We start from the raw sequence: 16,203 nt of genomic DNA, 5'->3' as shown, positions 1-16,203 counted from the left end.
ATTTAAATAAAAATGTAATACATATTCAAACTGGTCTTAGGTGCTCTAAATATACCCACAATCTTAATAATAGTGTATTAAAATGTATTTTTCCAATTCACATGCATCAACCTTATTGCATCACATCATCACAGGTGTCAGAAATGGAAGGATGTTCTACGCATTCCTTCCATTCAGAAGCGGAAGTCTCGTAAACTGAGAGAGAGCTCCAGGATCTGCAGCCTCCACTTCTCTCCAAAAAACTACTTGTCACCAACAAGACTAAAGTATAATGCCTACCCTGACCAAAACCTCACAGGTAAGATGTGGGCTAATTAACCCGGTTGCAGCTGGGATCATGTTTCTTAATGGTCCCTCCAAGTGAGAAAAATGAGAAAAACACCCCTCACACAAACCATTTTATGATATATATCAAAGGATTTGTGATCAGATTATGTAGCTTTTTTGTTTTTTTTTTTTTTTGCACAAATTTGACCCGTCGCTGCTACGGGGTTAAGGTTAATGTTGGGGTACACATACATCACAATTTTTTTCTATGTTGGTAGATTATGACTAAATGAGTAATTTTGTGCTATGAATCATCATTGTCGTTTAACGTCCATATTTTCCCTTTCAAGGTTGGGTTGGACGGGCGATGACTCTCCTCCACATCTGTCAATCTTGTGCCATATATTCCTCTGTTCCCAATATATTCATATCCTCCATCACACATCTGCTCCACTTTTTCTTAGGCCTTCCCACTGGCCGTTGTCCCTCAACTCTCATCTCCACCACATTTAAAACCCCCCCCCCCCCCCCCCCCTCCTCTGCCCTTTTCACATGTCCAAACCATCTTCTTTCTGGACAGCATGTGGGTAATCTTAGGCCACTTGGCGGTGACTGAAAAATCCCAGGTGGTAGCGTGGGTTTTCGAACCGATGTCCATGGCGTGGTGAATGTGTTGCCCGCACTCTAACCACTCAGCCACTGCCTACCCTTTCTTCCTTTCTTTGACTAATGTAGTTAGCAGAGTTAAGAAGACCAGAGGAAACATGTGGTATTTAGAAAAAAGGAACCTGTATTGAAGCATCATTGAACCCGCAGATTCTTGTGCCATGATAATCAAGGTAGATTAAGTTAAACCATGAGGAAGTATGGTAATTCTGGCTACCTACAGACTAAGAGGATACATTTGATAAGGTTTTGATAATTTTTAGTTATAGGGGTAGGATATGAGGTTAGATTAGGTGTGGAGCAGATATTAAACTTATTTTATGATTTTTGCAAGGAGGAAATAAGTTGCAGTATGCTTAAAAAATCATATTCATACAAATATTTTCATTTGGTTTTAAACAAACAAGTACTCTTTTCATTTCAGAAACTTCTGTATTAGAAACTCAGGCTGAGAACTCAGCTGACATTACAATAGGTAAATATATGATTTAATATCCAGTATTTACACATGGAAACTTCTACCTTATAAATGGATTTCATATAATGTACTTACAAGTATTGTCCATTTCATGGTTTCTGAGTAATTCATGTTTGATTTTTGGTTGTCAAGTAGGCTTATGCAAAATTTTAACAATTGCTGTGTATATATGTTCAGGGAAATGATGATTTCTTTGTGTAATATTTTTGGCAATGTATATTCTTGAATATGATGTTTATTATTTTGTGCTTCTTAGATTTGGTCTTAGAGGTGGACACCAGCAACAACTCCTGCCATGATGTTGAAGCCATGATTGGTGGTGTGGATGATGCATTTGGTGTGTAGTACATCTGTGATGATAAGTATATGTTTATGAAACTGTGTAAATACTAGTTTTCTAATTTATGCATATGCCTGTGAAACTTCAATTAGCTTTATTTACACATTGAAATCAGAAACATGGTTTGATGTGGCATGTTTCAATCTACAGTAATGTTTGAATGGGTGAATACATGTAATGATGCAGGTTACTTACATTTCAGTTACATTGGAGGGGGATCCTGCTGTGCAGACCCATTTGCTGTCAGATGTAGCGCCCCCAAATGGTGTGTGCCCTTGTGATGTTTTTACTTTGGTGTTTTTCATACTGTCCAAAAGTAGTAATTGTTGCCATGTTCAAGAGGCTTATTATCATGTTCTTGTATTCATATGACTGTGAAGGTCTTTGCCTGCTGTCTCACTTGCCTTTGTACATTAAGTTGCCAGATGTCTCCTTAATTAATAATAACATGTCTGCTGATTTGGGGTGGCTAGCACCTGCAGAACTCCATCTGTCCTATAGGGCGGTGTAGCATCTCACGGTTTAATGAATCTCATACTTATTTAGTTTGCCTTTTGTCCACTGCATGAATGACGTTCACATTTTACTCCATTGTGTTTTATCAGATGTTTTAATAAAGTTTGAACTTTCACCTGAAGATCAGCCAACCCAGGTATGGTGTGGCTGATCTTCAGGTGTGACAGTCTGGGGTGGCTGATCTTCAGGTGTGACAGTCTGGGGTGGCTGATCTTCAGGTGTGACAGTCTGGTGTGGCTGATCTTCAGGTGTGACAGTCTGGGGTGCGGCATTCTCTCTCTCTCTCACACATAGATTTTTTTTGGCCACGAGCATCCTGGTTTGTAGGTTCTTGCCTCAGGGCTGAATTTGCCGTGGTTGTAGCAGAGCTGCTCGGTGAACTTCTTGGTCCCTTGCTGGTTTGATCGTGGCCGCGGGGCGTGGTACTGTTGCGCCAGTGGTTGTCGGGTTTTCTGTGGTAGGCGGCGTGCTGCTGCGACATCGACCTCTTCATCCTGGAATGATGGTGGGGTGTCAGAAGGCACGGTGTTGATGCGGCAGATTGAAGCCGTGAGTGCATCAACTAGGCGGTCTGCCTGTTGTTGCGGGTCATCCTCGTCGATTTCCTCCGCTTTGGGAATGGCAGTGTGGATGGATTCAGGGAGGCAGAGGAGCCACAGTGCCTGAAGCAGGTCTAGATGTCGAGACGTCCCATCGGTGATTGGAGGGAGGTTTGCCAGGGCTCTCATCTCGAGGAGGTCGTCAGAAGATTTCTGGTCGCCAAGGGGTTGTTGCGAGAGCTGGAGGAGCCGTGACACTCGCGCTGCTGGGGAAGACGTAAAACACTTAAGTAGGAAGGTTTTCAGGGCGTCATATTCGATGGCGGCGTCGCCCTTGTTTTCCAACCATTCCGAGATGTGCGGAAAAAGTTCGTCTGGGAGAGCTGCCAAGACATGGTTTACTCACTTTTGAGGCAGAATTGTACCTCTGCTTGCCAGAACCAGATATGTGTGTCGATCGTAGAGAAGGTCGGTAACTTGACTTGTGCGGCTGCGGCTGGATGGGGGTCTGCGAGAGTGTTGGACAGAGAGTTGGTGGAGAGCGTGTCCATTGTGACAAGAGGTGAGGGGGCAGCTTGCATCACTCTGGGGTCACCAGTATAGCGGATGCTACTTCAGGCAGTCCAACTTCTCAGTTCAGGGGAGGAAGAACCAAACACTGTGATGGTCTGACAGCAACTGATTTATTAGTGAGGTATACAGCTATTTATAGGGTGCTACAGGATCAGCATGGATCTATACTGCTACCACACTAAACATGCGGTTGTGGGCGGAGCAAGCGTACGGGATCCCTTGTACAGCCTTACCGCGTGTCTCCCAGCCCGCGATGTACAAATGTTCTAATTTAAGTAAAACCATGGCAAATGTGATCAGCAAATATGCATACACATTTAATCTTAGTATTATAATGTATGGAAGAACAGTTAACTTATTATGGATAAGATATTTGTAAGCATACAAAGAAATGTGGCATACATATTTTACAGTGTTGCTAAAAAAATGCTATACCTATTATTGAGTTTCCCTTACGTTTTGGGATGGGTAAGGAGTTTCACAATTATATTTAGATTGTATCGTGAAGGAATGTACGTTAAAATAAGCTGACATAAGTATGAAAAAAAACATTAAAAAATCCTCACAGCGGTAACACTCCCGGCCAACACCCAGACACGCCCGCCATCCACACAGGTGGAGAGGTCAGGTGACTCCACTCAGGTCATTCGGCGTCCTTGACCAGACACGATCGATGTGGCTGCTCCACCAACACCCTCCCAGCATCTACATAGCCAAACCAAACAAGTTATTTTCAATGTCCGCCAGTATTTTGAACAGGAGAAGCAGAATGGAAGCACTCTTGAAGCCCTGTCAAAGGTTACTCGTCACACAGCTGTAGCAACTCATGTCAGCGAAAGAACTGTGGAAAATATTAACAAAGAAGCAAGAGAAAATGTAGAGAATCGCGCTCCCAAGTTTACATCTCCCAAAAAAAGGCAGCGATCAAAACCCATCATGGACTTCTTTGGAGGAGGAGGAGGAGGAGGAGGGAGTGTACAAGGGAGGAATTAAGAAAGAGAGAGAGAGAGATGGGGTTGAAACGTGGCAACGCCGTACTGCCGCTTATTCCCTAGAGGCCTACGTCACAGCTGCACGTTTGGGCTGGTAGTAGTATAGTGTTTAGACTCCGCGTCCCGCACATCGTGATTGGGTTTGTAGCGAAGCCCGCTGCAGCACTATATAGCCAGCCACTTGGCAACACGAGGGAAGAGGAACTCCACACACATACACATATATCATTTTTTTCTCACTATTTTTGTTATTTTCAGTTAGAATTGATTGTTACTGTCGAGTACAAATTCACACAAGACACACTTACGTTATTACACAATAATAACATTGAAAGTCAAATAAGACACCGTATCATATCCAACCTACATCCTAAAAACAATCGTACAATATCCAGGATGAAATAACTCGTGTGCTGGCTAAAGCGAGCCAGGACGCAGTGTACGCGTCCTCGGATATGGTACGGAGTGCTCAAGGACGCAGTAAGCACATCCTCGTGTTGAAGGAGTTAAGATAGTTAGATGTTGCTATTAAATTGTAACATTAGTTATCTAATGATCTATGCAGTTTAGTTTTTCATTCTGTATGTGAGCATTATCAGCCTAAAAAGCATTATTTCTTTCACAATTAGTTTTCTTCCCTAAAACATGTCTTGTCAACTTCTGTCAACTAAAGTGTTTTTGGTTCCTTATTACAGGTGCGCCTGCAGCATGGTTTGACAGGAACAGTCCTGACTGGGCTCCCTCCTTGAACCTTGGGCATTCCAAGTTTATATCAGTTGAGCCCCAAGTAATGGAGTCCATGCTTCGATATGAGCGGGCATTGAAGAGAAAAAGACAGTCTCCAGACTCCCAGCCTGCAGAGGACCTGATGCAACTAAGTAAGCAAGAACTTTGGTAATGCCTTTTTTCTTATAGAAGTGGAGGCAACGCGATAACTGATTTTAATCAGTACTCCACCAGAGGTTTTTTTGGTCTTTAGGCCAACATCTTAAGTCAGAATGCACCACTGTTCTGATGTGAAAATAAAAGGCCAAATGTTTGCCAGTTGGTGTAGCTCTGCCACTTCAAAATAGTACATATGCCTTCATAATATGGTCAAAGAATAAAAATATGCTCTTTAATCATAATGTAAAGGTAGACGTGTTTAGAAACTATATTGTGTATCTCGGTGTAAGAGTAAGTGTAGAGATGTCATGTAAGTACGTATGTCCTTAAAGGAGGGCTGTTATGTAAGTGTAGAGCCATCAGAGGGGTCTGTGAGGGAGGACCAGCATGATCAGTGTAGGGCCATCGGGGAGGCCACCATGGTACGTGTGGGGTCGTTAGGGACAGCTAACTTAATCATATTTGATATTCCAGGTACATGTGTTACAGATTTGGAGGAAGCTTCTGCCTCTGCCCCTGCTGCCTCCTCCAGTGTGCTGGCTGCCCATACTTCTGCCTGCCACAGTGAGACCAGTGGCTCTAACCCTGCCCACCGTGATGTGGCGAGTGCCCCTGCCTGCCATGGGGTGACAGAAGACCCTGACTCGGTTCATCTCACCTCATCAAGTGCATCACAGACAGATCTCACTTCTGACATGATAAGGGTGTTGCAGGATGAGTTCAATGAGGCAACTGTAGAAAAAGTTAACTTAAAGGGAAAGATCAATGAAATGGAATTAAATGAAAACTCTTTCAAAGATGATGATGAGCGTGTAAGATTTTACACTGGACTACACAGCTACTGTGACTTAATGGAACTGTTCACCTTCATTAAGAGTTATATCTGCTCAGATGGTCGGAATATGCTAACATCCTTTCAGATGATGATTTTGACACTTATGAAACTTCGCCATAATTTCCCTATGCAAGACTTAGCTTACAGATTTTGTGTCTCTATAACTACTTGCTCAAACATTTTTCTGAAGGTGTTGGATATTTTGTATGTTAGGATAGGCTGGATGGTTAGATGGCCATCCAGAGAGGAACTGCAGAAGACAATGCCACTGACTTTTAGAGAACATTATGGAGAAAAAATTACAGTGATTCTGAGCTGCATTGAAATATCTGTGAATTGCCCGAAATATTTGCAGGCCAAAACAGGGTCTTCATATAAGACAGTCAAATTTTTAATTGGAGTATCTCCTCAAGGAAGTATCTCATTCATTTCTAAGGCTTGGAATGGTAACAGAAGTGAGAAATACATCACAGAAAACTGTGGATTTTTAGATAACATTCTGCCTGGGGATTATATAATGGCAGATGAGTTTGACATTGCTGATTCTGTTGCTGCTAGGGATGCCACTCTTGTTGCTCCTGCTGATATGAGAGGAAAGAACCAGTACCAAAGTAAGAAAGATGTCATGAGCATCAGGAATACAGCTAATGTGCAGATACATGCCAAGAGAGTCATGGGTGTAGTCCTTCAGAAATTCAACATATTACGTGAACCTCTCCCTATGCAATATGTAAGTAAAAAAGATTGTCAGAACTTAACTACAGTTGACAAGATAGCTGTAGTGTGCTGTGCCTTAACAAATATGTGCCCTTCTGTTGTAAGTTTTCAGTAATCAGATGCAAAAAGACTGGGAACAGGCTATGCCATTCTTGAGCCCCTCTGTATTACTGTAGCTCTAAGGAAAACTGTGTACCTGTTTGTTGACAGTCAGTGTGCCTTGTATGCACTCCTGTCTTCCTCTCCCTCTGACTGTGATATTGTCAATAAGTGCCTCAGTGCCCTTAGCCTGCTGGGTGCCCTCACATGTTGTGTTGCCCCATAATGAAAAGGGAGACAGACTTGCTCATCTTGCCTCTGATGTTCTACCAGGTAACTGTACACCCAGGTGCTGAGTACACTTATAATTATGTTAAAAGTAGACTTAGTTTTCTTCTTAGTGACTGTCACCTCTCAGCTTGCCTTGAGCTCTCATGATGTCAGTGCCTCCAGCATTCACTATGCCCAGGTATTGGGTCTCTGCACCCACACTTATGGTAGACACAGTGCATCCTATGATCTTGTTGTGATGTGTCTGAAGTTGGGCTATAGGTATTACTGGAAGGTCAATGGGACTGCCCCTGCACCTTGCAGCTTGTGTGTCAGGCCAAGGGGTCACACGCTCCATCATTATGATAAAAAAGGTATATAAAAATCATGATTCCTATTACAGTTTTATTCCTATTGTAATAAATGCACCATCTCAATAATAAATAAATTGTTTGAAATGAGATCACAAGTTTGACTAATAAGTTTAGCTTTGTATAAATCTTTCAAGGTCCCTATAAGGTCACAGCCATCAATGTTGACGCTATAATAAAAAATGCATAAGCTCAGTTGGTGAGAAAAATGCCTTAAAAATGAGATCACAAGTGTGAATAACAACTTCAATATATTGCACAAATCTTTGTTTCCGAGACCAGAATGGGGAAGCGCTCACACTCATATTCCCTGAGTTGGCTTGTTGGGAGTGGAGATTGACTGGCTATCTGCTTACATACCTACAATATGATTCACTGAAAGAGTAACAGTTTCAAGCATCTGTCATTTCTTTACATTCTCACCAATACCCACACCTCAGATTATGGAGATTAGATGATGTCAATTTACGACTGCAGTGAGGAAAAATACGTTAACCCGGTAGCAGCGACGGGCGAAATTTGCGGCTTTACCGTGCAGCAGCGACGGGCCAAATTTGTGGCATGATATAAACCCCCCAATAAGATGATACATAATCTGATCACGAATGCTTTGATATGTATTATGAAATGGTTTGTGTGATTGTGTGAGGAGTGATTTTTTCTCATTTTTCTCGCTTAGAGGGACCATTAAGAAACGTGATCCCCGCTGCTACCGGGTTAAAGTCTATTGTGGATTCTGCCAGGAGTTCAATGTCTGCACGTGATGCTCCTAAAAATAGATCATGTCAGGGGTTGTCAAGAGCAAAGTAAGGTACCGTTCACAGCACACGAGGGCAACAGTGGACGTCCAGCACATTTGTCCTTGTGTGTGCTCACCATGATACCTCTCACTCCTTCCATTCTCTTCCCTCTGTCTTTCTCTTTTCATCTAAGAAACTCCTCCCTCATCCTCCCATCTTTCCTGTGTCTCTATCTCTCTCTCTCTCTCTCTCTCTCTCTCTCTCTCTCTCTCTCTCTCTCTCTCTCTCTCTCTCTCTCTCTCTCTCTCTCTCTCTCTCTCTCTCTCAGGTGGGTGCACAGTACAGGTCAAAGCAAATTAACACGGCAGGTACATAGGCAGGTGTTTATTGGCATTACCTGGAGATAATTAGTGGAGAAGTTGTTTGTTCCCTTCACTACCCCCCCCCCCCCCTTGTTCTCCACAAAAACGATTCAATGCGCTCTTCATGACATCTGTGCTCTTATAGTGGTTATCATGCCTAGCTACGAATACTATCTTTCATTATCTATTATTTTTATTTAATGTGTACCCGAGCAAAAAACGGCTTCTTATCAGACCAAGGGACCAGACCGAGACCAAGGCCAGCTGGGGCTCAGTGAACAAACAAAAACAACAGTACACAAGTTTTGGACAATAAGAGAAAAAAGAATGAAAGAAAAAGGAAAACAATAGACGCAGACAGTAGACACATCAGGGAGTGCCGTTACGAAGGCAAAACTCCCGACCGACTACTACTACTACTACTACTACTACTACTACTACTACTACTACTACTAGACACAGACGCACAGAGCAGCAGAACAAGAAGGTCGCTGTTGGTGCCATGCATAGTGTAGTGACCAGACAGTTAAAAGTTAAGCTGCCTTGGCCGCGTCGATACAAGAGCGAGTGAAGCTGAAGCAGTACCAAGTGGACACATGGACCACTCGGGAGCAGCTGTGTCTTGCTTCAGCCGTCATGCGCAGCGTTACCAGATTGTCGTACTAGGCATACTTTTTTGTCTGCTTGAGGCTTAAAACTGTCGAGCCTACACTGATAACGATATAAATTTACAGTTAGAGTTCAGATGGTTATTATCGATGTTTTTCTGCAATTGTTATGGATCAGACACAGGAAAATACGATGTTCTGAGTACGATAATCTGGTAATGCGCAGTGGTGACCAGAACTTGCTGTCAGGAGGAATAAGATTGATTGATAGTTTATTGTTGCAGGTAAACAACAAGGGAGAAGGGAGGAACATGCCATCCCAACCCCCAGGCAGGACAGTGTGATTATACAACTATTAATACACAAAGATGCTTACCAATGAGACAAGTCGGCCACCAGACCAGACACCAGACCAGACACCAGACTGGAGAGACGAGTGGACGAGTGATTGAGGCAGTGAAAGAGTTCTTGGAGGGCATATGGCGTGCAAGATGTAGGGAATGATATCTTGCCCCGAGAACATAGACTTTCCTCATGTTTTGTTTTCGCAGGAGCTGCCGATACAAAGGCCTGGCAGGGGAGAAATCCCGAGCCACCTGTGACATCAAGATCAAGACCAGCTGATCACCCGGGGCCATCACTCAGCCGGGCACCAAATCTCCCCTTTTTCCCGCGTTTCCAGGCCGAGGAAGTGCAATAGAGAGTGTGGCCTGATGAAGGAAGGTCTGAAGATGACGTGATGGAGCGGATCAGCACGTGACGACGCCCAGGTAATGTATAAACGTGTGATACATGTGTCCCGTCCCCGGTGGCTGGCTGCCCGTGTGTCATCCAGTAGAGTTCAGCGGTGTCATTTTGAACATGTATTATTTGCTTGTCTTTGTTGTGTGACGCTTGTTGGTGTAGAGACTTTTGTGATGCCTGGAGGGAAGGGAAAGGAAGAGGAGAAAGGGAGGATAAGAGAGAAAGACTTAGAGACGGAGAAAGATATAAAGAGAGACAGAGAAAGACTTAAAGAGAGACAGAGAAAGACTTAAAGAGAGACAGAGAAAGACTTAGAGAGACAGAGAAAGACATAGAGACAGAGAAAGACTTAAAGAGAGACAGAGAAAGACTTAAAGAGACAGATTAGAGAGACAGAAAGACTTAAAGAGAGACAGAGAAAGACTTAAAGAGAGACAGAGAAAGACATAAAGAGAGACAGAGAAAGACATAGAGACAGAGAAAGACATAAAGAGAGACAGAGAAAGACATAGACACAGAGAAAGACTTAAAGAAAGACAGAGAAAGACTTAAAGAAAGACAGAGAAAGACATAAAGAGAGACAGAGAAAGACTTAGAGAGAGAGACAGAGAAAGACTTAAAGAAAGACAGAGAAAGACATAAAGAGAGACAGAGAAAGACTTAAAGAAAGACAGAGAAAGACATAAAGAGAGACAGAGAAAGACTTAAAGAAAGACAGAGAAAGACTTAGAGAGAGACAGAGAAAGACTTAAAGAGAGACAGAGGAAGACTTAAAGAGAGACAGAGAAAGACTTAAAGAGAGACAGAGAAACACTTAAAGAGAGACAGAGAAAGACTTAAAGAAAGACAGAGAAAGACTTAAAGAGAGACAGAGAGAGACAGAGAAAGACTTAAAGAGAGACAGAGAAAGACTTAAAGAGAGACAGAGAAAAACTTAGAGAGACAGAGAAACTTAAAGAGAGACAGAGAAAGACTTAAAGAAAGACATAAAGAGAGACAGAGAAAGACTTAAAGAGAGACAGAGAAAGACTTAAAGAGAGACCGAGAAAGACTTAAAGAGAGACCGAGAAAGACTTAAAGAGAGACAGAGAAAGACTTAAAGAGAGACAGAGAAAGACTTAAAGAAAGACAGAGAAAGACTTAGAGAGAGACAGAGAAAGACTTAAAGAAAGACAGAGAAAGACTTAGAGAGAGACAGAGAAAGACTTAAGAGAGACAGAGAAAGACTTAAAGAGACAGAGAAAGACATAAAGAGAGATAGAGAAAGACATAAAGAGAGACAGAGAAAGACTTAAAGAGAGACAGAGAAGGACTTAAAGAGAGACAGAGAAAGACTTAGAGACAGAGAAAGACATAAAGAGAGACAGAGAAAGACTTAAAGAGAGACAGAGAAAGACTTAAAGAGAGACAGAGAAAGACTTAAAGAGAGACAGAGAAAGACTTAAAGAGAGACAGAGAAAGACATAAAGAGAGACAGAGAAAGACTTAAAGAGAGACAGAGAAAGACATAAAGAGAGACAGAGAAAGACATAAAGAGAGACAGAGAAAGACATAAAGAGAGACAGAGAAAGACTTAGAGAGACGGAGAAAGACTTAGAGAGACAGAGAAAGACATAAAGAGAGACAGAGAAAGACATAAAGAGAGACAGAGAAAGACTTAAAGAGAGTCATAGAAAAACTTGAGGAGAGACAGAGAAAGACTTAAAGAGAGACAGAGAAAGACTTAAAGAGAGACAGAGAAAGACTTAAAGAGAGACAGAGAAAGACTTAAAGAGAGACAGAGAAAGACTTAGAGAGAGACAGAGAAAGACTTAGAGAGAGACAGAGAAAGACTTAAAGAGAGACAGAGAAAGATATAAAGAGAGACAGAGAAAGACATAAAGAGAGACAGAGAAAGACATAAAGAGAGACAGAGAAAGACTTAAAGAGAGACAGAGAAAGACATAAAGAGAGACAGAGAAAGACATAAAGAGAGACAGAGAAAGACATAAAGAGACAGAGAAAGACTTAAAGAGAGACAGAGAAAGACATAAAGAGAGACAGAGAAAGACATAAAGAGAGACAGAGAAAGACTTAAAGAGAGACAGTGAAAGACAGAGAAGAGAGACAGAGAAAGACTTAAAGAGAGACAGAGAAAGACTTAGAGAGAGACAGAGAAAGACTTAAAAAGAGACAGAGAAAGACTTAAAGAGAGTCATAGAAAGACTTAAGGAGAGACAGAGAAAGACTTAAAGAGAGACAGAGAAAGACTTAAAGAGAGACAGAGAAAGACTTAAAGAGAGTCATAGAAAGACTTAAGGAGAGACAGAGAAAGCCTTAAAGAGAGACAAAGACTTAAAGAGAGACAGAGAAAGACTTAGAGACAGAGAAAGACTTAGAGACAGAGAAAGACATAAAGAGAGACAGAGAAAGACTTAAAGAGAGACAGAGAAAGACTTAAAGAGAGACAGAGAAAGACTTAAAGAGAGACAGAGAAAGACATAAAGAGAGACAGAGAAAGACTTAGAGACAGAGAAAGACTTAAAGAGAGACAGAGAAAGACTTAGAGAGACGGAGAAAGACTTAAAGAGAGACAGAGAAAGACATAAAGAGAGACAGAGAAAGACATAAAGAGAGACAGAGAAAGACTTAGAGAGACAGAGAAAGACTTAAAGAGAGACAGAGAAAGACTTAAGAGAGACAGAGAAAGACTTAAGAGAGACAGAGAAAGACATAAAGAGAGACAGAGAAAGACTTAGAGAGACAGAGAAAGACTTAAAGAGAGACAGAGAAAGACTTAAGAGAGACAGAGAAAGACATAAAGAGAGACAGAGAAAGACTTAAAGAAAGACAGAGAAAGACTTAAAAGAGAGACAGAGAAAGACTTAAAAGAGAGACAGAGAAAGACTTAGAGAGACAGAGAAAGACTTAAAGAGAGACAGAGAAAGACATAAAGAGAGACAGAGAAAGACTTAGAGACAGAGAAAGACTTAAAGAGAGACAGAGAAAGACATAAAGAGAGACAGAGAAAGACTTAGAGACAGAGAAAGACTTAAAGAGAGACAGAGAAAGACTTAGAGAGACGGAGAAAGACTTAAAGAGAGACAGAGAAAGACATAAAGAGAGACAGAGAAAGACATAAAGAGAGACAGAGAAAGACTTAGAGAGACAGAGAAAGACTTAAAGAGAGACAGAGAAAGACTTAAGAGAGACAGAGAAAGACTTAAGAGAGACAGAGAAAGACATAAAGAGAGACAGAGAAAGACATAAAGAGACAGAGAGAGACTTAGAGAGACAGAGAAAGACTTAAAGAGAGACAGAGAAAGACTTAAGAGAGACAGAGAAAGACTTAAAGAAAGACAGAGAAAGACTTAAAAGAGAGACAGAGAAAGACTTAAAAGAGAGACAGAGAAAGACTTAGAGAGACAGAGAAAGACTTAAAGAAAGACAGAGAAAGACTTATAAGAGAGACAGAGAAAGACTTAGAGAGACAGAGAAAGACTTAAAGAAAGACAGAGAAAGACTTAAAAGAGAGACAGAGAAAGACAGATAAGAGACAAAGAAAGACAGATAAGAGACAAAGAAAGACAGATAAGAGAGACAGAGAAAGACAGATAAGTGACAGAGAGAGAGGGAGAAAGATAATAATAATTACATTTGTCTAGTCGGCAATGCATCTGCCTGGTGCGCTCCCACCGCTGGAGGGCGTCCAAGTCTTTTTGTAGCAGTCTGCAGTCGTCGGTAGTCTTTACTGCCCTAAACAGCAAACTATCGTCGGCAAATAGTCTAGTGGAAGAGTTAGACGTTGAGAGTGTTAATGTACAGGAGGAAATGAAAGGGGCCTAGAACGGTGCCTTGTGGGACACCTGAAGAAACAGGGACAGTGTCAGATGAAGATCCGTCAAGAAGAACACATTGAGTGTAAGTAAGAAATGCAGTGATCCAGTGAAGAATAGGTCCTGAAATATCATAGTATATCAACTTAAATGTCAGTCTTTTGTGCGGGACTTTGTCAAAGGATTTGGCAAAATCTAAAACAATAGTGTCAACTTGTTTAATGTCACGTCAGTTGAGTAGCCTTGCAATGTCATGAAATGTAGTAATGAGTTGCAATTCACATGAGCATTTGGGTCGAAAGCCGTGTTGTGAGTCAGTAAGGATGTTGTTTGTGTCCAGGTGATTCATTATGTGTTTGAAAATTTTACATGGAATCGATGTTAGTGAGATGGGGCGATAATTGGCTGGGTCAGTCCGGTCACCTGTCTTAAATAAAGGATTAATATTTGCCAAAAGCCAGTCAGAGGGTAATGAGGTGGATGATAGTGATTGGGTGAATATGGCCTGAAGGATGGGGGCAAGGATGGGGGCAAAGGATTTAAGGATGAAGGCGGGAATGTTGTCGGGGCCAGTGGATTTAGTTGTGTCAAGTCCTTCCAGTAATTTCTGTATTCCATTAGTTGTAATGTCAAGGGGGGCTATGGGGGGGAAGGGGCAGTGTGGCATGTTTGGTGTCAGGTTGTGTTCTTGTGTGTATACCGATTGGAACTGTGTTGAGTATTTGTGCTTTGTGTTGTGGGCTGGTTACTAATGTGTTAGTGTTGTCCTTCAGTGATCTAATCGTGTTAGTGTCGTGTTTGCGTGTTTTAAAGAATTGGAAAAAGTTTCTTTTGTTATTTCTTACGTTATCTGCGAGGTAAGTTGCTTTGTGTCTGCGTTCCGCTACTTTTATATTTTTGGCAAATGTCTTTTGGTGTTTTTGTAGGCGGTCCTATTATCTGTTGTGTTGTACGTCTGCGCGCGTCTGTAGAATCTTTGTTTCTTGTGACATTGTCTGCGTAGATCCCTGGAAAACCAGGGAAGTGTATACCTACTAGAAAGTGTGTTTTTGTGGTATGTGTCTGTTCATAGAGTTGTGTATGGTGTGTTTCAGGTTGTTCCAGTTGGTGGAAGGAAGTCTTATGTGTGGGTCTGTCACAAAAAAGTCAGTGCTGAAAGCAGTTAGGTCTTGTTTGATCATGTCTAAGTCAGCCCTTGAATAAAGGAATATCTGTCTGGGTCTCTGTTTGTCTAATCGGTCGGAGGTCAGCGTCATCGATGAGTATGTCGTGGTCACTAAGTCCTGGAACAACCTGAGTGTTTGTTATGTTAATAATGTTGTTGGTGAGAAAAAGGACAAGTGTGTGTGCTGTGGCCAAAGGGCCACCATGGAGTACTGTTTGTGGGAGTGAAAATGTATTTATGATGTGGTGATTGGTGGCGATGATGACACCGCCACCTTTTCCGAGGTCTGTCGGGCGGTCTTTACGGAAAACTGTCATACTAAAGGGGGAGGGAAAAGCTCACTACTGTCAACATCAGAAGTCAACCAAGTCTCAGTCCCTACCATTATGTCAGGATTGTGCGTGGTAATTAAGTGGTGCAATTGGGCTATTTTATTTTTTATGGTACAAAAGTTTATTGTTAGTAATCGGAGGGAAGTGTAATTATGACGTGGTGGTAGTGGAAGTGAAGAGAGAGATAAAGATGGTGAAGATACATAAGAAATGGGAGGGGGTGAAGAAGTAGAGAAGGGAGGTGAAACCGGAGGTGATGAACAAGGGGAAGAAAAGGAAATAGGGACTGGGGAAAGTGAAAGAGTAGGATTGGGGGAGGGTGATAGGGCAGACCTGGGTGTGTTAGTAGCTGGGGTGAGAGGCGAGTGATGGGTCAAGTTTGGCGTACGGAGGGAACGCACCCGTCTGTGGGCATTGATGGGGCTAGGTGTGAAAAATGGACTGAATCATGGTTGGTTTCCTTAACATTTCCTGTTCTTGGTAGAAACTTTTTGTGTGTGTGTGTGTGTGCATGTGTGCGTGCGTGCATGCCATTTATTACAAATATCCCTTTTTTACTCTTCAAAGCAGGAGTAAGTTTTTATGCCTATATATATTTTATATCACATTTCACTTCAAAGTCTTCCTTCTTTCTTTTATTCCAGATTAACATTTTCTCTTAAGTACATCTACAGGTGAAGTCTAACGCCATCAGTATTGTATTCTGAATTAAATCAATATTTGCAGTCAATGAATGAATTTTCTGAGAATATATGATCATATACTTAGTAAAACTAGTCATTTTTAAACTTCTTAGCAGAGTGGCACAACATCAACATTTATTTGTTATAAAGTAAAATTAAAGTTTCAATTTGTTGTAAATGCCAAGTAAATTTATGCTTCAGTCCTTTCTTAGTTTGTTCATCCACATTCCTTGCTTTAGATACCTGAATTTCACATTGTGTATCAT

At 41.7% G+C, this 16,203-nt stretch overlaps 1 protein-coding gene across 2 annotated transcripts in view; it reads left to right on the top strand.

Moving 5' to 3' along the window:
* LOC127001212 (uncharacterized) overlaps window positions 1–7,578 on the top strand; it is a 348,018-nt gene extending 340,440 nt beyond the window's left edge. For both annotated transcript variants that reach the window (XM_050865441.1, XM_050865439.1), the window contains 6 exons: window positions 135–298; window positions 1,358–1,408; window positions 1,668–1,748; window positions 1,954–2,016; window positions 5,067–5,249; window positions 5,731–7,578. In XM_050865441.1, coding sequence (XP_050721398.1) covers window positions 135–298; window positions 1,358–1,408; window positions 1,668–1,748; window positions 1,954–2,016; window positions 5,067–5,249; window positions 5,731–6,923 — 1,735 coding nt within the window. In that variant the 3' untranslated portion in view covers window positions 6,924–7,578. The remainder of the gene's footprint in view (window positions 1–134; window positions 299–1,357; window positions 1,409–1,667; window positions 1,749–1,953; window positions 2,017–5,066; window positions 5,250–5,730) is intronic.
* The last annotated feature ends 8,625 nt before the right edge of the window (window positions 7,579–16,203 follow it).

The sequence above is a fragment of the Eriocheir sinensis genome, chromosome 20, assembly GCF_024679095.1.
Source record: "Eriocheir sinensis breed Jianghai 21 chromosome 20, ASM2467909v1, whole genome shotgun sequence".
Classification (NCBI taxonomy): domain Eukaryota; kingdom Metazoa; phylum Arthropoda; class Malacostraca; order Decapoda; family Varunidae; genus Eriocheir; species Eriocheir sinensis.
Note: the sequence above shows the minus strand (reverse complement) of the source record. Positions and strands in the feature narration are given on the sequence as shown.